The 21046-nt window shown below is 40.8% G+C and overlaps 3 protein-coding genes across 7 annotated transcripts; 1 reads left to right on the top strand and 2 right to left on the bottom strand.

Annotated features, from left to right (window-relative positions):
• The first annotated feature begins 1531 nt into the window (after positions 1–1531).
• On the top strand, positions 1532–5582 carry LOC126593018 (uncharacterized). 3 transcript variants are annotated; one of them, XM_050258865.1, is made up of 9 exons: positions 1532–1773; positions 2075–2416; positions 3067–3449; positions 3631–3880; positions 4015–4180; positions 4293–4395; positions 4504–4632; positions 4791–5006; positions 5094–5582. In XM_050258865.1, the coding sequence occupies exons 2-9, from the start codon at positions 2182–2184 to the stop codon at positions 5370–5372; spliced, it is 1761 nt and encodes a 586-aa protein (XP_050114822.1). In that variant the 5' UTR covers positions 1532–1773; positions 2075–2181; the 3' UTR covers positions 5373–5582. The 3 variants fall into 3 exon arrangements, with proteins under 3 accessions (XP_050114822.1, XP_050114820.1, XP_050114821.1); XM_050258863.1 differs by having other exon boundaries at positions 1533–1773; positions 3055–3449; XM_050258864.1 differs by having other exon boundaries at positions 1533–2416; positions 3055–3449.
• A 102-nt stretch (positions 5583–5684) lies between these two features.
• On the bottom strand, positions 5685–9680 carry LOC126593016 (uncharacterized). Of its 3 annotated transcripts, none has more exons than XM_050258862.1 (4): positions 9244–9680; positions 8600–8707; positions 6755–8499; positions 5685–6372 (listed from the first exon to the last, which is right to left on the bottom strand). In XM_050258862.1, exons 3-4 carry the CDS (start codon positions 8402–8404, stop codon positions 5989–5991), a joined length of 2034 nt encoding a protein of 677 aa, XP_050114819.1. In that variant the 5' UTR covers positions 8405–8499; positions 8600–8707; positions 9244–9680; the 3' UTR covers positions 5685–5988. The 3 variants fall into 3 exon arrangements, with proteins under 3 accessions (XP_050114819.1, XP_050114818.1, XP_050114817.1); XM_050258861.1 differs by having other exon boundaries at positions 6755–8476; XM_050258860.1 differs by having other exon boundaries at positions 6755–8707.
• Positions 9681–13937: 4257 nt separating this feature from the next.
• Positions 13938–20671, bottom strand: LOC126592372 (uncharacterized). The gene is made up of 7 exons (XM_050258060.1): positions 20095–20671; positions 19861–20016; positions 19299–19774; positions 18724–19218; positions 14695–14699; positions 14454–14579; positions 13938–14001 (listed from the first exon to the last, which is right to left on the bottom strand). Exons 1-7 carry the CDS (start codon positions 20483–20485, stop codon positions 13938–13940), a joined length of 1713 nt encoding a protein of 570 aa, XP_050114017.1. The 5' UTR covers positions 20486–20671.
• Positions 20672–21046: the final 375 nt, after the last annotated feature.

Here is a 21046-nt window from a genome sequence, read left to right as displayed (position 1 = left end):
GGGCTTACACAAGTACAAAGGATCAAGCTCTCAATTTAGTGAGTTCTTGTGAATGATTTAACACAAATGGCATTAGGCAATATTGTGGGGGAATGACCCCTATTTATATAAAAACTTGTAGCTTTGTCACATTGACATGTGTCATGTTATGATTGGTTCTTGATGTTGACACGTGCTGCGCTCTGATTGGCTTCTAATCTTGACACGTGTCGAGTAGTGATTGGCCTCCTGGTCGGAGGGGAACTCTTCTGGGTCCTTGACAGTATAGCGTTGGCCGGTGCTCGGTAGTTTCGGGATTGGTCAAGTATGGTACAAACAAAACAAAACATGGATAATTTCCTGGTTAAAAATTTTGAGAGAACGTGTGACACCATATTGTAAGCAGAAGTGGGCTGAAATGCCTTGAGCTTTTTTAGATCCCATTAAGGATTATCCCTACCTTCGAATATGAAAAGTCTAACTTTTTTTTTAGTACATCAATATTTTTACACTAAGGGTAGGGGAAGTTAGGCTAAGTTGCACAATAGGTAGCCTAATTTGGTATCGAGTTCTCTATCCACAAGATTCGAACCTAAAACATTTCACTTCCAAGTGAAGATAGATGAATATTAACAAACCGTAGTACTGAATGACAAGTCTAACTTTCTTTTTAATCGAACAATTATCTTAGTGGACCCAAATAAGACATCAAAATTGAACCTTACAAAGCATTACCAAACAAAATCACAAAATAAAGTTAAAAAACGTGTATCACTGTGACAAGTGACAAGGAAAGTAGAGTAGAAATATCCCTAATATAACACTCGTGACCAATAAAATCTTAGTTTCCGAAAACGGATATTCACAAAATGTTGTTGTCTTCAATCTTTCTCTCCAATAATTTCATGAAATGATCCCTTCACAATAAACGCACTCAACTCTATGATTAATTAGTTGAATAAATTGAAACCCGTCTAGCATTTCTTAATCTATTTCTTTAATCTACATTTAGCACACAACGACATGTATTGTCTTTCACAAATGAAATTAAATTCTAACAAATAAATAATAAAATACAAAAGAAAAGGACGTAAAAGATGAATTTTCAGCTATATATTATCATATATAAGTTAAAAGCTCTGTCACTAGTTACATACGGTTAATTTAGTGATATTTTTTATATTTAACATATCTATTGAAAAGAAATAAGATTTAACTCTATATTTAATTGGCCACATCACCAATCAAATACAATTTTGACATATTATATTTGCTTTAAGTGTGTGGTCTCAAGCTTAGCTTTCATAAATATCATTCCGATATTAGTTATGATTAACTATTGCGTAGCTGCCTGAATTTCTGTTTTCTGAATATTGTTGAGGTCAATAGTTCGACTCTCCATCCATTATTATGTCATAAGGACATCACTCGTCTAATAATGTTTACGGTGTGTTCAAGGGATAAACCACTTGTCTAATTAAAATCTTCCACGTAGTAAATTAATAACAAGAAAGTATCTTTCTTTATTTTTGAGCCAAAGTATCTTTCAACGGATTTGATAACTGAACTAGAAGTTTAGTCAAGAACTAGAAAGAAAGAAAAAAAAGCAGCATAAAAAGTGAAGGGGTTTGGTATTTGATCAACTGGGTTCCTGCCATGTGTCAACTCTTCCGAGCATACCCTCTCTACACCATCATCAACTGCACAAAAATCTTAACAAGATCGAGTGGATGGATGTCTGCGGTTGTTCGGAGAGGATGATGTGTCTGTTTCCTTCTCGAGTAACCCCACCTGGTCAGCTCCCCCACCATTGCCACACAGTCCTCCCTCCCTCTCTCTCTCTCTCTCTCTCTCTCTCTCTCTCTCTTTCTCTCTGAAAGTTTCTGTCTTCTCTTGGCTTTGCTGAGATACCCTTTGGATTTCTGGTGGTAATATTTATCTAGCAAAACCCACCAAACCTTTAAGTTGATAGAAATAGATGGTTGAGATTTGACAATTTTTGTGATTTATGAAAATCTCATACACAAAACTAGAACGTTCTTATTTGTTTTAAAGAAAAGATAATTAAAAGTTAAATTGCTTCATGTGATTGCAGTAATGAGAGTTAGTTGGCACCACAAGAATTTCTGGTGAAAAAAAGGGCTTCAGATTTTCTATTAGTTTCTTTGATCCTTGGAGGTGAAGAAAAAATAAATAACAAAAATGGAGCCATTAAATCAGAAGTCAGTGGAGAGAGCTGTTTCACAGAAGGCTTTGCAAATGGGGAGTTCATTTCCATGTCAAGTTTGTGTGGTGGGTTTTCTGTGTGGAGTTTGCCTCACTTCTCTGTTTCTTGCTGCTCTCACTTCCTTTGGTACTTTTGAGTTTGGAGGCTTTTCGTTTTCGGCGATTTCTGAAGGTGCTTCAGCGGGGAATTCAAGCTCAGAGTTGTTCATCAGTGAGTCAAGTTTCCTCATAAACTCTTCAATTTCTTGGTCATTTCTGCTTTTTAATTTACCTTTGAGATGTATAATTTGCCAACATTAATGAGTTTTGGTGTTTTTAATTCAAGCGATATTCTAATTTAATCTAAATTGTGATGAATATATTTTAACTTGGGTGCACAAGTCATTCGAGCAATCTTTTAATTTAATCTAAACTACGAGGAGGATATTTGAACTTGAGTGTAGACAGAGAGCACGTTGCTCAATCCAACTTGGCTTCATCTAGGTCCGTGTGAGTTTGGGAAGTTCATATAGTTGTTAATGAGGTCTAATTAATTAAAATAGGGTGGAAAATCAGGGTGAGAAGGCAGGGAAGTGAATAATTGAAAGGTGTATTCAAGCTACTTTAGAATAATTTCTTCTCCATGAACACATTTCTTATGTGACCCTGGAGGTTAGTTCCAAACACAATGTCAGATTTCAGTCACTTAACAAGTAATGGCAGCTTCGTAACTTAGAGGCTGAATCGAGGTGGGTGCGCGCTCGTCTAGATATAAAGAACAATGCTTTCGATCAATGGCATCCGTTAAGTAGTTTAACGACGAATTAGAACGATTTGCAAGAGACTAATTTTATGGTTTTGAATTTAAAGATGTGGTTACAGGCACAAACTGCAGCTCAAGAAGGCAAATCAGAACCGCGAAAAAAGTTAATTCGCTGAGAAGTGAAGAAATGATCAATGACGAGAGGGTCTCATTACTCTATTCAGCTTGGAGTGCTTTACTAAGTGAATCAGATTCCGAAGAAAGTGACAACTTGCAGAGACTTGGAGTAAGCAGATCCGGCGTGCCAAATGCTCCTCATTTGGAAAACTGCAAGTTGAAAACACAAGTAAACGAGCGCCTTGATAAGCATGCGGAGAACGAGAAATATCCTCCTTGGACGAGTTGGAAGGGATTGTTGGACATGTACCCTGCAGCTGCAACTAATGAGCAGTCGAGATACTTTAGGCATCAAGATATATCCGAAGGTGGTTATGCTCCCTGGGTACGTGTCTAGGTCTTGAAATCCCATAACTATTTATCACTGTAGAACAAGAATTTGGAAAGATTAGTATATAAGTCAATGCAATGTTGCATATATACATATGCATTTAATCGTTTGTTAGTTCGTGAGGTAAGAAGATATTGTGTTTTGCAATTGTTCACTAATAAGCAAGCTTCGGCAGATTACAGGGTCCGATGAAGAAAACTATCCCTTGACGCGGAAAGTGCAACGAGACATATGGATGCATCAGCATCCTTTGAACTGCAGCGATCCTAGAGTAAAATTTCTTGTTGCTGACTGGGAAAGATTACCAGGATTTGGCATGGGAGCGCAGATCACGGGAATGTGTGGGCTCTTAGCCGTTGCAATCAACGAAAGCAGGGTCCTCGTAACCAACTACTACAATCGAGCTGACCATGATGATTGTAAAGGTGAATATCACATCTCATCTCAATGTTGTTGACCATTTTCATACTTATATAACTTTGTATACAGGAGTTCGAAACATCAAAATAGACTTTCGTTCTTAGAACCAAGTGTGGATGATAAGTTCCATGTGTTACAGGTTCGTCCCGGTCCAGTTGGTCTTGCTACTTCTTTCCAGAAACATCCCTACAATGTCGAAATCGTGCTTTTGAGCTTATGGGAAGTGAAGAAGCCTGGAAAAAAGGCACCGTTACAACGAAAGAAAGTTATAATACAAAGCAAATATGGTCTGGACCTACACCCAAGTAATTATTTGCATCTCTAACCATTCGTTCAGTTCTTCTGCTAGTAACTAGCAGCATATGTTTTTTCTGTTTTTCTGTTCTTCTCATGTCGCTTGTCAAACATTTAATGCAGAACATGGGGGGATCCGTGGAGTCATATGCAACCAACGACAGAAATAAATGGGAGTTTGGTTGCTTATCATCGGAAAATGAATCTGAGATGGTGGAGAGCACAGGTAGTCTATATGGATCTTCTGTAAATGTATTAATATCTTTTGCTTCCAAGTACGCTATATTCATGAAAGAAAAGAAGGTTTGATCGTAAATTGTTAACGTTATGCCAGGCAGTACGATACTTGATGAGATTTCAAACCGAGTACACATGCGGCTTATTGAATGTTGCTCGCCATACTGCATTCGGAAAGGAAGCTGCCCGTATGGTCGTCAGAAGTTTCGACGGAAAATGGCCTGAGGTTTGTTACTTTTATCCCTTCTGCAACACAACGGCTTCTGAGTGTAATGAGGTCTCGATTTGTAGATTTTGGAACACACCGAATTAGTAGTACTTTACACAGATTATGCAAATCGAATCTTCTCAAACGATAATGCTTTATAACGTGTTTTGTTGCAGGATGTTACAATCCACGAAAGGTCTGATATCGAAGAATTTGTTTGGTCGAGTCACAAGCCGTGGATGCCTAGGCCGCTACTCAGCATGCATGTAAGAATGGGAGACAAAGCGTGCGAAATGACGGTAGTGGAATTCGAAGAATACATGGTTCTTGCTGGCCGCATTAGAAAGCGCTTCCCGCAGCTTAAGAGCGTTTGGCTCTCCACTGAAATGCAGGTTTAGTTTTCTGGCATTAACATCATATCTCCGAATAGATTCAGAAGCGAAGGATCGTGTTTAAACCTAACGTTAGCAATCTTCCAGGAAGTCATCGACAAATCGCAAAGTTACAGTCACTGGGAGTTCTACTACACGAACGTGACACGCCAAGTTGGGAACTCGTCAATGGCCGCTTACGAAACGAGTCTTGGAAGGGAGACGAGCACGAACTATCCAATTGTTAACTTCTTGATGGCAAGTGAAGCTGACTTTTTCATTGGAGCATTGGGTTCAAGTTGGTGCTACCTTATAGACGGAATGAGAAACACCGGAGGGAAAGTTATGGCCGGATATTTGAGCGTCAACAAGGACCGATTCTGGTAGAAAATTCGTGTAAACTACCAGCAATGCAGATAGATGTGTAAATCATTAGCTCAACAACTGTGTTGTCTGTATATCATAAGGCCGGCAGCCACCAATGGCCGGCAGCCCCTCCTACGACTACACCCCCCTCTCCCGTCTTATCAATTGGTGTATATTCCAAAGAGATGTATGTACTTTCTATTGAATCTTTAGAAAGTAAGCATTTTCATACATTATTTAGCACAAACCATACAGAACTGAAACAGATGATGGTCTTGGCCACAATGACAAGCACAAGAAAATACCAACCACAGAAAAAAAAAAACTTGAAAATCGATAAGAAAACAACTTGGATACAAAGATTGATGTGAACTCGAAATTAGAACAAGAGATACTATCAGAAAAAGGAGAGTCGGTTCCTCTCCGATTTCACAGCACATAGCAATACAATATTGAAGAAGATGCATATATTCTTCTTCTAAATCAACAATTAAGAGCCCAAAACGTATCAGGTAAGACTTTCGGGATAGAATCCAAAGTGAAGAATAAAAGTCAGGAGCACACAAGAAAGGGCTGTACCTCATTTTTATCCCACGAAATCCCTCTTAGAGGTAGAGTAGCAGTAATTGATGCAAAACTATTCTTCGACATTCTCGCTTGCCTGATGTCCTGCATCACCGGGCTTGGCTGTTGCATGTCTCCTGTGTTTCTTGCTCTTGGCTTTCTTGGCTTTCATGCGGCGTTTTTTCTCATTGGCATCAACCCAGGTATAGTCCGATGGTATGAGGAAAGGGTCAATCTCATCCTTATACCGGTGGCTATCACTGTCACTTGATTGCCCACCACGACTTCCTCTCACCCACGACATCCATGACGAGGATCCTTCTGAGTCCTTTGACTTTGAATCCTGAAAATGTGCAGGACTGGAGAGAGGGGTTGAGAACTCCTCCGCTGGCTGAAGCTCCTCAAATTTGGTAAATGTTACAAGAACTCGTATTGTTGGGACAATCGGAATAGCAACCTGTGGTAGGGAATGCAACATTACAAAGGGTAAATCTAAAAAGTACAGGATGTCAATCTTTTAGATAAAACTGAACGATGAGAACCAAAAACACACACATGCAAATTTTGAAAAAACAAGATTCTAAAAAGAACCCTCCCCAATCACACTGAGATTTCACCCAGAATATATTTAATTACCAAATATCAAGAATATTCTTTGGCAGAAATTCAAGGATTTGAGGCAAATAAGTTGAATTTTGTTTATGAAATATATATTTCAATCAGGTGACATAATATAGTAACTGGATAACCTGACCAAATCAATATCAAAATTGCATAAACAATCAAACAGTGGAAAACATATTGAAAAATAGTCGATCAAGGTAGAATTTTCGTATTACCTTGACAGGAAAAGTGCCAGGGGGCAATTTAGTAGTCAAAAGCTCCCTGAGTCTCCTTATAGCCTTGACCTTGTTTGCTAAGATGTCTAGTAAAGGAAGAAGCTCATCTGTTTTTAACGGGAAATCTGGCGTCAACCACAAGACAGGTCTCAAACCCTTTTTGTACTCACTCTCATGCTTAGAATCAGTCGACCCTTTCTTCTTTTTCTTCTTACTGCTTTTATCTTTTCCCTTTTTCGCATCTGCAATATCGTCTTTAGGAAATTCAGATGACGGTTTTTGATGATCAAGTGACTTCTGGTTCCCACCTTCTGGGGCCAACTTCGAGAACTTCTTCAAAAGCTTTGGATCTTCGGAATCATCGTTTCCCTTTGAATTTTTCTTGTTCCAACCAAACCAACCCTTCTTGTCCTTAACAACACCGTTGGATTCAAAGTTCTCATACGAGCCTACTGAACCCTTTTCATGACAGTCAGAGTCTCCATTGTCCTCGTCCTCACAAGCGCCATCTGAGTTCCCCACAAGAAATGCAGAATCCAACTGCCTTTTTTCTTCAGCAGTCAATACATCGTCATATTCATCATTATCACCACCATTTGCCACCTTTTCTTCGTCGCCCACTGCAAAGAGTTCCTCGTCAGTCATAGCACCTGGAACCCTCCTTGACTTCACACTCACCATCACATGAAGCATATCATAAACTTTGGCTTTCCAATTTCCAACCATCTCAGTCCTCTCCTGTCGCCTCCAATTCAAATGGGGGATAAGCTCAGCCTGAGTAACATCAATGCCTGGCCTAAACATATTCGTCTGTGACATTAAGGCCACTTCATGGGCAACTTCAGCTTCGGTTGGTTGGGCACCAGCTCCTTCCAAAGCATTTGTGATTTCTTTCTCCTTATGTGCAAGAACAATCAAAGAACCGGGTGCCAAATTCACATTACCATCCTCTGAAGAGTAGCCCTCTCCAAGAAACAGAAATGTTTGATCAGACCTTTGAATGCGAAACCCATCAAAACCAGCAAGGGTCATGTCAGCTCGGAGATTAGAACCGCGCTTCCAAATTCGGTAAGTATCTGATGGAGCAATTCGACCAATAAAAGGGATGACTGAGCTCTCAAAATGAAAAGTTATCTCCATATAAAAATCACGAATCCGGGATGTAGAGGCAACAATACGGGGAAGCCTACGACACCATTTGGCCCAAGCAAGGGGCTGGTAGTGCCGTGCAATAATCATAGCAATTGCTTCCTCTCTAGTGCAGACAGCTTCTTGGAGAGCACTCCAACCATTCTCATTTTGAAGACTCCAATCAGCACCAGCCGCCATCAAAATCTCTGCGGAGCTTGGGTCCCGGAGACGCACAGCTAGATGAAGAGGAGTCTCACGACCAGGAACATCTCGGCGATCAATGACAGCAGATACAGCATCAGCTCGGAGCTCAGCCTCAAGAGATTCATCTTCAGTGCTTACTTCACTGGCCTTGGCAAGCCGAGGGAGGGTAGAAATAATACGCTTGAGAGTGGCGTAGTCACGGCATGCAACCGCCAAATGAGCTGGACTGTGGGAATATTTGGAAATATCTTCCACTGATTCCACAGATTTAACTGTTCTCTCATTTCCTAAGCTATTGCTGCTTTCACTCTTCATTTTCGGAACTCAAATTCAAAATAATTGTGCTCAAATCTTCAAGTTCACCATTCCAAGAACAACAAACCAGGCCTAGGGTTTCACGCCAACAAAATCTACCAAATTAGGATTTTTGTTTTACCGGTGTTTTAACTCCATGAATTCCCAATCCCGAAACTTCAATAAAAATCAAATCAGACTATGTTTTTCACTCACCATTGCTAAAGCTTTAAGCATTTTCGCAGCTCAATCTACGAATCCAAGCTATACCAGTTGATCTTGAGCTCCATCATAGCACATAAAAGCTACCAGAAAGCCTCAAATCTGTATAACAAACAAAAGATTAAACTTTTTAGCTCAAACCATCACAGAATAACAAGCCAGCCTTTGTACAAATGAAGGAAAAATTTATCATCTATGCCCCAATAACCGAAATTCAAAATCACAACTTTCGGATAGCGAACTTAATTGTATCTACGTTCTCACAAATACCAACCTAAAAAAGACCCAAAATTTCAATTCCATTTGTTTCATTTTCTTTCACTCCCTCAACTTTCCGAGCAACCAAACAGAAAGTAACTTTCTTTCTCCTTTCCCTCTCTAAAAGATAGAGCAAGCAGCCTCAAATCTGTAAACCCAAATTCAAAATCACAACTTTCAGATACCTAACATAATTATCCACATTTTCCAGCATACCCACCTAAAAAAAGACCCAGAATTTCAATTCCATCTCTCCCATTTTCTTTCACTCCTCTCAACTTTCCCACCAACCAAACAGAAAACAACTCTCTCTCTCTCTCTCTCTCTCTCTCTCTCTCTCTCTCTCTCTCAGAAACAGAAACAAGAACCGAAGAAAATACCTGAGAGAAAACACAAGAAATCGATTGGGTTTCCAAGCCAAGCAAAGCTCTTTCTCCTTACCCTCTGCTAAGCTCTTTCTCCTTTCCAAGTCAAGCTAAGCTCTTTCTTCACCCTTTGTGGGCTCCAAAATTGAGCTGCAGAAGGGGAGAGAGAGAGATGAAGGAGAGAGAGAAAAGAGATGGAGGGTTAATCGGACGGCTGGTGTGGGATTTCAGATGTGGGATCTAACAGTCAGGATCATATTATTATCCCTTCTTCTTGTTCTCGGTTCAGGTGTATTATTAGCTTTGAAAGTTCAACTCGGTGCAGAGAGGATGTGACCCGACTCGGTCCCTGACTCAGTCCCCCACCTCAGAATTCAGATCTCTCTCTCTCTCTCTCTCTGTATTTCCAGGTTGAGTCTCTTCACTTTTGCTTTTTCTCTCTGTCACAGTTTTAGAGCGCCATTAAATAATTGCCTCCCTTTTTGCAGTAAATCACTTTCCTTGCCATTCTTGGTGAATTTCTTCTTTATATTTTAATTATTACGATTTTACCATGTTATTATATGTGGTTAGGTAAGTTTAAGGTAACACTTTTAAGTCGGGGTGTGCTATCCAACATCCCTTGTTAATTTAAGTATTTTAAACTTCTTTAATTTAGTCGATCTCACTGCAGTAAATTAAAATAGTGTTAAAAGTAAAAAGAGATGTGCTATCACTGCGAGCTTGTTTGGAAGTGTTTTTTAAATGATAAAAACGTTTATTTTTTTAACAAACGATATTATCTATAATAAGAGGATGAAGAAGTAGGGTAAGCCTCACAATATGCAAGAAATAACGTGGTTCATATTTGTTTTTAATGAGAATTGAACCTAAGATCTCTTACTTACATGTGAAGATGAATATTACTAGAATATAGTACTAAGTGGCGACTAAAAACATTTTTGGTGAAAATATTTTGAAATCAATCTTTAATTAAAATGTAAGTAAATTTTGAATCACTTAAAAACTTTGTGCAAGAAGCAAATAGCTGATGCTTCCGGTAAGAAGCACTTCTATTCCTAATATATATATATATATATATATATATATATATATATATATATATATATATATATATATATATATATATATTATTCTTGTATTGTAATATGAGATAAGGTACAACGTTTTTATGTGGTTTGTTTTGGTACTACAAAATGATGGATGGTTTGATTATAACCCAAGGATAATGAAAAAACAATTTAGACCTCTCAATCATAACCAATTATCTTACATTTTATATCAAATCATGTAATCAACACATTAAGGATACATAAGGTATCCTCACATATTCATAGTAGACTAATTCTCGTTACAATGTAGCTCCAATAACACATGTGCACAACCTCAGATTCTACGATACGCCAAAGTATAGTTGGTGGTCTCAGAGGTTGAGTCCGTAGGAGTTCAAACTCAGGCTGGAGTTTTCAAACCTTTGCTCACTTTTCTTGGGTTTGCAATCAACACATTGAATAATTGTGATTATTTGTTTTCTAAGGAAATTAATGAGTCATATTTTATTTATTACAAGCGATATTTCTATCACAAAAATAAATAAATATTTTATTTTATTTTATTTATAAGTAGTATTTTTACTGTAAGCTAGACTAAGAAGTATTTTTACTGCAAGTAGCCCTTTAACATAGTAGTGGGAAAATGTTGAGCCCTTATATGACGGTGTGGATTCAAACCCCGTCGCTGACTAATCTAACAAAATCCATTGTTTGACAAAAAAAAAAAATCGAAATGCAACGAGATGAAGAAGAAAATACTATCCACTAGAACAATCTACTACTTACTTAATGAGTGGTTTTGGCTGCAAAAATTAATAAAACAAGAATTAATAGGCCAAGAAATAAGGGACTTGTTTTATTATCTTCCACACGTATGTACACTAGAACGTATAAAAGATATTTTAAAATTTTGGAAGATTTTATATAGTTCTATACTCATTTAAGTTTTTGGGTCTTAAAAGGACCACCGACGGTTTGCTATGTTATAGTTGCCATCTTAGTTATTTTCATGAGATTGCATCGCCAACTTATTTTAATTAGGAATTTAGGAGGACGAGCTAATCCATTCCTCACGTGAAATTTGATTGGCTGGCTACTTTAAAAATGGTATCCCAATTCTTTTCATTGGCAGCCAATAAGTAATTTTGAGTTAGTTTGGTTATAAAATAATTTTAATTTATTACTCGTTGGAAGAATTAATGCTTAATTAGAGAAAACAATCACATATTACATGCGTGTGTATACATATGTATCTTTATTATGTACTATTATAAACAAAATAACTAATTAATCATGTGACCGTAATGTCAGAAATTTAACATAAATAAATAAATAAATATAATATATGGCATTTGTATATGTGAGAATTTTCGAACACAGGAAACTTTAAATTTAATTCTATGCCATGACATTTACCTTCAAAATGACAGTTTCATTTGTAAGAATATTTGCTAAACAAATAAAGAGAATTTCTTTTGCCTTAGCTTCTTGTGTGTATAGACTTGATATTCTATTCATCTTTTATGCACTTTTTTTAACACAAAAAGCTGTTCCTATTTTAGTTTTGATTTTTGTACTTTATTATTAAGGTTTTAGCCCTTTGGGACCATAATATATATGGAACCTTTAAGGGAAGATATATCTATATTTTTATAAAAATGAGGATTAGTTGTGGGGTCTACATTACATCAAATTTTAACGATCCAAACCGTCTATTTTTTAAATTGCACTTTGTTAGTACCATATTATATTGGGCCTCGTTAATTGGACTTCCAGACATTGAGCCCATTATTTATGTAAAAAGGGAGGAGCCCTTAGTCTATAAAAGGGCATCCTCACCCTCACAATTGGAAGGTCTCATCCTCACATATAGAAGCCACAAGGCTCACAAACAGAGAAACTCTCCCAAACTCTCTCTTTCTCTAGGGGACTCCCCTTCACACTTGTAATCCATACATTTATACAAAGAAATACAATCAATATTAGTGTGGATGTAGCCCAAACATTGGGGTAAACCACGATACATCTTGTGTTCTTTACTTTTTTTGCAGATTCACGGTCGGATTTACGTTGTTCCAAGACCCATCCGGTTTTGTGCATCAACACACTTCATAGATCATCCTTGTAAAATATTAGCTAAATCGGAAATGTTGAAGGCATCTAATTAAATTCAAAGAAATTAACCAATACTTTGTTATATAAGAAACAATGAAATTTTATCTTGATCATTAAATAGGAAAATAGTTTCATATTGAATTAAATTTTTGTAAAGATGATCTATGAATCGATACTTAAAAAATATATGGTTCGGATCGTTGAAGTTCGATATGGAGTGTGTCCCACGTCTAATCCTCATTTTTTGAAAAAATTGAGGATTCTTTTGTATAAAGGGCATGCGTGTGTATATATGTATGTATCTATGTATCTATGTATGTGAGGCCAGGCCGCATGATTTCATTGCTAGTGGATACATGCATGTCCCTTCATGCTCCTCAACTACTTCTCTACAAACTCTCTGAGTCTATGGGGTGCCATAGCTACTGCTGCTATCCCTTTTTTTTTTCTGTGCTCGTACATGCATTGCCCTCTCTAAACCAGCCATGCATGCATGCCGCACGGTGGTGATATAATACGTACATTATATGATCCCCGTCAGTGGTAACTAACTAAATCTAGACATCCTTTCCTTTTTGATCTTTCAGAGTGAAAGCCCCCACACTTGACCATGGAAACAAATTAAACTAAAGAAATTGGCACTTACCGATCTGATCTGAATAATCTGATGATCGAGGTCCCCTCCACCTGCAACTGCAAAATTTATATACTTCAATTCATATTCTTAGTTTGGGAAGATAGTAACACTACATGTATATATATGTACAACTGGTGACAAACAAAATTTTATCTGACTCTAATGGTCATATATATTGTTTGTATCATACTTGATCAATCCCGAAACTACCGAGCACCGGCCAACGCTATACTGTCAAGGACCCAGAAGAGTTCCCCTCCGACCAGGAGGCCAATCACTACTCGACACGTGTCAAGATTAGAAGCCAATCAGAGCGCAGCACGTGTCAACATCAAGAACCAATCATAACATGACACATGTCAATGTGACAAAGCTACAAGTTTTTCTATAAATAGGGGTCATTCCCCCACAATATTGCCTAATGCCATTTTGTGTTAAATCATTCACAAGAACTCACTAAATTGAGAGCTTGATCCTTTGTACTTGTGTAAGCCCTTCACTACTAATAAGAACTCCTCTACTCCGTGGACGTAGCCAATCTGGGTGAACCACGTACATCCTGTGTTTGCTTCTCTGTCTCTATTCATTTACGTACTTATCCTCACTAGTGACCGAAGCAACCAAGCGAAGGTCATAAAACCTGACACTTTCTGTTGTACCAAAGTCTTCGCTGATTTTGTGCATCAACATTTGGCGCCGTCTGTGGGAATCGATACAAAAAGTTATGTCGGTTCTCTTTCATTTTTTCACCTCCACCGTGAATCTGCAAAATCTGCAAAAACCCAAACAACCCAAAGCTTTCCCAATGCAAAATTATAGAAATCTTACTTTCTATCTAGTACGACAGAAAAATACAAGAAGCATTGCTGATCGAGCTATACGGGTTGGATGAAGGGCTCCTAGATCTACAACTGCTTCTGCTTCTGTGCCTGCCTTTGTTCTTTTAGCTGCTGCCAGCCAATTTCCAGACTGTAAAGAACGATACCAGAAGCTCAATCATATATTGGGGGTAGGAGATGGAAGACGAACAATTCTCAGACACAACGCCACCCGCCTCCCTCATCCCGTCATTCCCAAGAAATTCCGCAGCTCTCTCGAAGTCTTCAACCCCCACCACCTAAAACTTCGCTGCCAGTGTTGCCGCCGCCGTACGCCAAGACACCGCGCTCTGGTCTCCGGCCCCTCTCTCCGAGATAGAGCCGTCCATTGCATCACAAGATTAATAGAGTCGTTCTCCCACGTCAGCGTCGATATGTCCGACGCCCCCGACCTCGCTTCGTCCCACACGTGACCTCTCTTCATCCCACACGCGACTTCGCTTCGGGAACGGGACTATGAGACAGATCGGAGAAGATGAAGCGGCAGAGAACCGGAGTAGGCCGATCTTGCAATCCTCTCCCTCTCTCTAGCCTTACAGTTACCCGTCTCCATCTTCCTCAGCCGCCTCTCGTCCGACCCCTCTTTCACTCTCGGAGACGGCATGAAGGTCATTTCCCGAAATAGCGACGCCAGGTCCAAGCAGCAGCAGCATCAACCCGTGTCGGCTCCTGATATGCCACAACATCAACCAGCCCCAGTTCATGTTCTCGCCACTTTCTGGTGCCATCCGTGGGTCACAACCAGCTCCAGTCATTTTTTTTTTTTTTTTTTCTCGGAGCACACCTGATCTGCCACAACATCAACCAGCTCCAGTCATTTTTATTCCGGAGCACCGCATAAATTTGAATACTAAATAGGTTCGTGTTACTCAGAAAAGCTTGGGGTAGATGAAGCGAACTTGGATCTTCCTGATAGCAACAATCAACCCGATGATCCTCGAGATGACTCTTTCACCCAGCAAGCCCAACCTGTTGAAGAGTTGGAGAAGGTACCTATCTCAAGAGATTATCCAGATCGCATGGTGAAGATTGGCACCACATTGTCACCACCCCTTCGGTTAGCATTGATATCTTTTTTGAAAGAGAACACTGAAGTCTTCGCGTGGTCATACGAGGACATGCCAGGCATCTCTCCCGATGTCATCTGTCATCGTTTGAGTATTGACCCCAAGATCAAGCCGGTGAGACAGAAGCGAAGATCTTATGACGCTGAACGATACGAGGCAATGAAAGCAGAAGTTGAAAAACTCAAAGGCATAGGCTTTGTCTGCGAAGTCAATTACCCGACATGGGTAGCAAATGTGGTCCTTGTTAAGAAAAATCCGACCAAAGAAAGTCTTTTGCTTCAAAAGGTCTTGTGGAGAATGTGTGTTGACTACACCGACCTAAACAAAGGGTGTCCGAAAGATAGCTTCCCTCTTCCTCTTATTGACAGACTTATAGACTCTACGGCCGGGTGTGAACTCCTGAGCTTCATGGATGCTTACTCAGGATACAACCAAATCCTCATGAACCCTTCGGATCAAGAACACACAGCCTTCACTACCGACAGAGGACTATACTGCTATAAAGTCATGCCTTTCGGCCTAAAGAATGCAGGAGCGACTTATCAGAGACTAGTCAACTCAATGTTCGCCGAGCAGATTGGGAAGAGCATGGAAGTTTACGTTGATGATATGTTAGTCAAGAGCAAACATGCTGACCAACACATCACCAACCTATCTGAAACTTTCACTATTTTGAAGAGGTATCGAATGAGGTTAAACCCCAACAAATGTGCCTTCGGCGTAGGCTCTGGCAAATTCTTAGGTTTCATGATTAGCCAACGAGGCATTGAAGCTAATCCCGAGAAGATCAAAGCAATCCTCGACATGAAGGAACCGGTAACTTCAAAGGACATCCAGAGCCTTACTGGCAAGGTGGCAGCCTTAACCAGGTTCATTTCTAAGGCCACAGACAAATGTGCTCCCTTTTTTAAAGCACTTAAGGGAAGTAGGAAGTACATTACATGGACTGATGAATGTGCCGAGGCATTCAAAAACCTCAAGGAGTACATGAGTAAAGCCCCTCTACTCTCCAAGCCCGAGGTAGGAGACATTCTCATTATCTACCTATCGGTATCAGCTTCAGCCGTAAGTTCCGTTCTCATTCGAAAGGATGGGAATATTGAGCGACCTGTCTACTACGCTAGCAAAGCCTTACAAGATGCGGAGACACGGTACTCTAACATTGAGAAATTGGCTCTGGCATTGGTCATGTCTGCTCGAAAACTCCGCCCTTACTTCCAAGCGCACTCCATCATCGTGCTTACCAATTATCCTCTTCGACAGATACTCCAAAGTCCTAACACTTCAGGGCGAATGATCAAATGGGCAATAGCGTTGGGTGAGTTTGACATCTCCTACCAACCAAAGCCAGCTGAGAAGGGCCAAGCAGTGGCAGACTTCATTGCCGACTTCACATATCCGGTTGACATTGCTTCTACACCTGAAGCAGTGGCTTCATTACCCCCGGAAGCTCAGAAGATAGAACCAACAACCCCAGCATGGAGTCTGTATGTTGATGGCTCATCCAACCAACAGGGCTGTGGAGCGGGACTAGTCTTGACTACACCCGACAAAGTAGCAATGGAGTATGCTCTTCGTTTCAAATTCAAGGCATCAAATAATGAGGCCGAGTATGAAGCCCTTCTAGCAGGATTACGTTTGGCCAAACACCTCGGGGTTAAACAAATTGATATTTTCAGTGACTCCCAATTGGTGGTCAACCAGGTTACCAACAACTTTGATGCTAAGGACAGCTCCATGGCAGCATATCTTGCGCAAACACAACTTTTGCTCAAGCACTTCCACTACCAGATCACCCAAGTTCCTCGAGCGGCAAACAGTCATGCAGACGCCCTGGCTCGCCTCGCCTCGGCTGTGGAAGACAAGATTGGAAGAAAAATTCATGTCGAACTGTTGGCAACACCAAGCACCATGGCCGCAGAAGTATGCAACTTACAACAGGGGGATAGTTGGATCACCCCGATCTATAATTTCCTTGCTCATGGCACCCTCCCAAATGATAAAGTCCAGGCTAAGCAAATTCGATACAAGTCTACCCGCTACCTGATCATCAATGATCAACTCTATAAGCGAGGTTTTAGCCTGCCATACTTAAGGTGTCTTACGCCTGCCGAGGCGGAAATCGTCATTCGGGAAATACATGAGGGAGTCTGTGGAGATCATGCTGGATCTCGGTCCCTAGCACACAAGACTTTTCGCCAAGGATATTACTGGCCAACACTCCACCAGGATGCCATCAAAGTATCCCGCTCATGTGACAAATGTCAACGATATGCAACTATTCCTCATTCCCCTCCAGAGCCTCTTACTCCTATGATCAGCCCTTGGCCCTTCGCCCAGTGGGGACTTGATTTGATCGGCCCAATGTCGGCAGGGAAGGGCAAAGTCTGTTACGCAGTCGTTGCAGTGGACTACTTCACAAAGTGGGCCGAAGTAGAACCCTTGGCAACCATTACTGAGGCAAAGATAGAAGACTTCGTGTGGAAGAACATCCTTTGTAGATTCGGCATTCCCAATGCGATAATCACTGACAATGGGCGACAGTTTGACAACAAGAAGTTCAGGTTGTTCTGCTCTAAGTTCAACATCAACTTATGTTTTGCCTCTCCAGCTCATCCCCAGTCTAATGGACAAGTTGAGGCCATCAACAAAATAATCAAGCGCACTTTGAAAACCAGCTTGGACAAAGCTAAAGGCTGTTGGCCAGAATTTGTACCCCAAGTTCTTTGGTCATATCGCACTTCATATCGGACTTCAACAGGAGAAACTCCATTCTCACTTGCCTTTGGCACAGAGGCGGTTGTCCCTGTTGAGCTCGAGCAAGCAACATTCCGAGTCCAGAACTACATTCAAAGTGAAAATGACAAACAACTCACCCTCAACTTGGATTTAGTCGAGGAACACAGAAACCAAGCTCACTTGAGGAATGTCGCCTACAAGCAGCGCATCTCCAACTATTATGACTCTAGGGTCAAGCCTCGTTCTTTCAAAATAGGAGACTGGGTCTTAAAGAAAAGATTACTCTGCGACAGAGTCCCGAGTGAAGGCACACTTAGTCCAAACTGGGATGGACCGTATGAAGTCATTGGCATCAGTTGCCCTGGCTCTTACACACTTAGAAGCTCCGATGGCAAGACCCTTGGCCATCCATGGAACGCTGATCACTTGAAGTACTACTACAAATAGACTCACGATGTACAAGTGTTGAGCTATAGCCGTTCGGCATCCTATGTAATGAAGGCCATTTGGCAATGAATTCAATAAAGAGGTAATTTAGCCAACTCAGCCCTCACTCTTTTACATTCCTAGCAATGGAACACTCAAGTGTTGAAACCTCAAAGCAGATATATCCAACACGAAACAAAATCTAATTATGTGTCGACAAGACTATACAAAGAAAGAAACAACCAAACAAGGGCTTATATCCAAACAATAGATCTATTCATACATAGCCAAACATGCATTAATAATAGTGCAAACACTCATAAACACCTAAAATCCAAAACTCTCAAGCTTATAACATGGGCACATGTTATACACACATCAGACTACTACATCCAGAATACATGCAGATAGTAAAGACACTGCTATTCATTCTCATCTGAAGCCGAACCCCTGGCAGTATCACTCCGCGTCCTACCATCATCCTCTGCATCCCCAAGACCCTCTTCACCATGCTGAGTCTGTGCATCAGCACTACCTTCATTATCAGACTCATCTTCGCTGCTAGGATCAACAGAAAGGACAAATGTCTCGCCCTTTCGATGATGCTCATCTATATCTTCGTGGTATTTTCGAAGAATGCTCCCATCATCATAACGATCAAGGACGGCCATCCATTTCCTTTTTTCAAAGCGAGCTTCTTGAGCACAGTGGGGTTTAATAGCAAGATGAAAGGTCGAAGAACTTAAGTATTCTTGCACAGCAGCCTCCCTTTCAGTTGGAATGCTCTTCTCCAGTTCAGAAATCTCAACTAAGGCACCATCCAATTCTCCCCTAACCTTGGATACCTCCAAGGTAGCCACCTCCAACTGTTTTTTAGTTGCCTCAAACAATTTCTTAAGCCTTAGGTTCTCACCATTTCGCCTTTTCAAGCTCTCCATGGTTTCGTCCTTCAGTTGGAGAGCCTGAGTCAAAAGTCCCTTATTCCTTCGGGCCTCGTCCACAAGCTGCTTATTCTCCTTCAGTTTTGCCTTGTACCGCTCAACCTCTTGCAGTCTGTCGTGATACTCGGCCATGACCTGCATGGCAAGACGATCATCACTACCTAAATAATGATAATAAAGAGGAAAAAGTAAGGAAATGACAAAGTAACACTCACATATGAAGACAGCTTCAACATCCGGTCGCAATCCGATTCATCCTTAGCTAAGGGCTCTCCGAGCTCATCGAAGGCGAATCGACGCCCTGCCAAGCAATTGTTGATATCCCCAAAATCCTTTGGCCGCGTGGCAATCCTCAAGTCCTTCCACGGGACACTGCCAGCTCTTTCCTTGCCTTTCCCCTCATGGCGGGAACCGGGATCATTTTCCTGGACAGTGTGCTCCATAGTAAGAGGAGGAGGCAACAGTCGGCTCCCTTCTCCTACAACTACGGCAGCAGCATTTTCAACGGCCTCGACTCCAGTCTTCCTAAAGGCAGGCCCCTTAAGGACCCCATCTTGGGACTTAGGTCTAACGGATGGTTCCCCTCGGAACTTATGAATTTTCTTATGCGGTAGGATGTCTTCCGAAGGAACTAACACTGGTGCTCTCCTTTTATGGGTGCTAGTCCCTGTTTTCTTGCTTACCTTCTCCACTGCATAAGGAAAATCAAAATAAGAAATACAACTTTCCAAATAAAGTAAGGAATTGAGCTAAGTTTACATGAAGGATACAACTTACTCGATCGTCCCTGGCTCTCGGAAACTAAGGGTTGGAAACCGTACCGACGAAATAAGGGTCGTAGCTTGCTTAAGTGTCTATCCTCTTTGGGCACCCTCAACACCTTCTCTATGTCAGATAGCTCCTGCCCAAACAGTTGGATGGTGCCCCGCGTCACTACATGAAACAAAGTGTTAGAAGCAAGAAAAGACCACAACAAATAGCAAATAGTACGAACGGTTGATACGTTACAACCTACAGTCTGGAAGTGAGTAAGCACACGTCGCTCAGGCGTGACACCCTTATCATACTCCCAATCATTATACAGAAAGCACCAACGGTTTTTCCATGTGTAGTATGCCTTTTTCTTACCATACACAATACGCTCTCTCTCACTCCGACATGCACACTCGGCATAACCAGTGCATGATTTTGTTGGGCGCATCTTGTAACAGTAACGCCACTGATGGAAGGAAGGCTCACACAACCCACACTCCATCCAAATGATATAAAATCCAATCAAAGTATCCCAGAAACCAGGATTGAGTTGCCCAGGTGCATATCCGATCAAAGATAACATCTTTTGCAACCACGGATGTAAAGGTAGTCTCACCCCTAAAGTCAGTAATATCTGGGTGTAGAACATAACATGACCCTGGGGAGGCTCAGAAGGCCATTCTTCATCATGTACCAAGCGTATCCCTACACTACGAGGGATATTACATGACTGCCTTAGCGCCTCAACCTGCTTCTCATTATTTAACAAGTTATTCTTTAGATGGTCTGCTGTGAACTCAGAGCGAACTATGGGTATGGCATCAAAAACAACCCCCTCACCCAACGCCATGGAGGAAGAACTAGCAATAGCTAAAGTTCGACGGTTGGGAAGATCATCCAATGTTTCTCTAGTACAGGACTCTAACAAAGACCCTGAAGACTCCGACATTGCAGACTCAGACTTAGAGCTAAAGCTAGAAGAGCCCTCATCACTAGAACTTCCAGGCTCTGACATCTACAATAAGAAGAAACAAATTCTATCACTACATGCATGATCAAAACATAAGGAAGTTCCTATATTACCCACATGAAGATGGTGCAATGCGATGCCGGAACCCTTCTCAATCAGAAAGCAATCCGTCTTCCACAGTCACTACAAAACAAGCAAATGAAGACCGTGTCAAGCGCCCAAAAAAAAAAAAAAAAAAAA

The sequence above is a fragment of the Malus sylvestris genome, chromosome 12, assembly GCF_916048215.2.
Source record: "Malus sylvestris chromosome 12, drMalSylv7.2, whole genome shotgun sequence".
Taxonomy (NCBI): Eukaryota; Viridiplantae; Streptophyta; class Magnoliopsida; order Rosales; family Rosaceae; genus Malus; species Malus sylvestris.
Note: the sequence above shows the minus strand (reverse complement) of the source record. Positions and strands in the feature narration are given on the sequence as shown.

Bases quoted from the DNA above. Each gene is read 5' to 3' on its own strand.
- LOC126593016 (XM_050258860.1), bottom strand. From the start codon at position 8,404: ATGAAGAGTGAAAGCAGCAATAGCTTAGGAAATGAGAGAACAGTTAAA. The intron at 6,373-6,754 runs GTAATACGAAAA...TCCCTACCACAG, and splicing joins CTGGCACTTTTCCTGTCAAG to GTTGCTATTCCGATTGTCCC.
- LOC126592372 (XM_050258060.1), bottom strand. From the start codon at position 20,485: ATGTTCTACACCCAGATATTACTGACTTTAGGGGTGAGACTACCTTTA. The intron at 19,775-19,860 runs GTAAGTTGTATC...TTCCTTATGCAG, and splicing joins CGAGAGCCAGGGACGATCGA to TGGAGAAGGTAAGCAAGAAA. The intron at 19,219-19,298 runs GTGAGTGTTACT...CTTGCCATGCAG, and splicing joins TGTTGAAGCTGTCTTCATAT to GTCATGGCCGAGTATCACGA.
- LOC126593018 (XM_050258863.1), top strand. From the start codon at position 2,182: ATGGAGCCATTAAATCAGAAGTCAGTGGAGAGAGCTGTTTCACAGAAG. The intron at 3,881-4,014 runs GTGAATATCACA...CATGTGTTACAG, and splicing joins TGACCATGATGATTGTAAAG to GTTCGTCCCGGTCCAGTTGG. The intron at 4,181-4,292 runs GTAATTATTTGC...CATTTAATGCAG, and splicing joins TGGTCTGGACCTACACCCAA to AACATGGGGGGATCCGTGGA.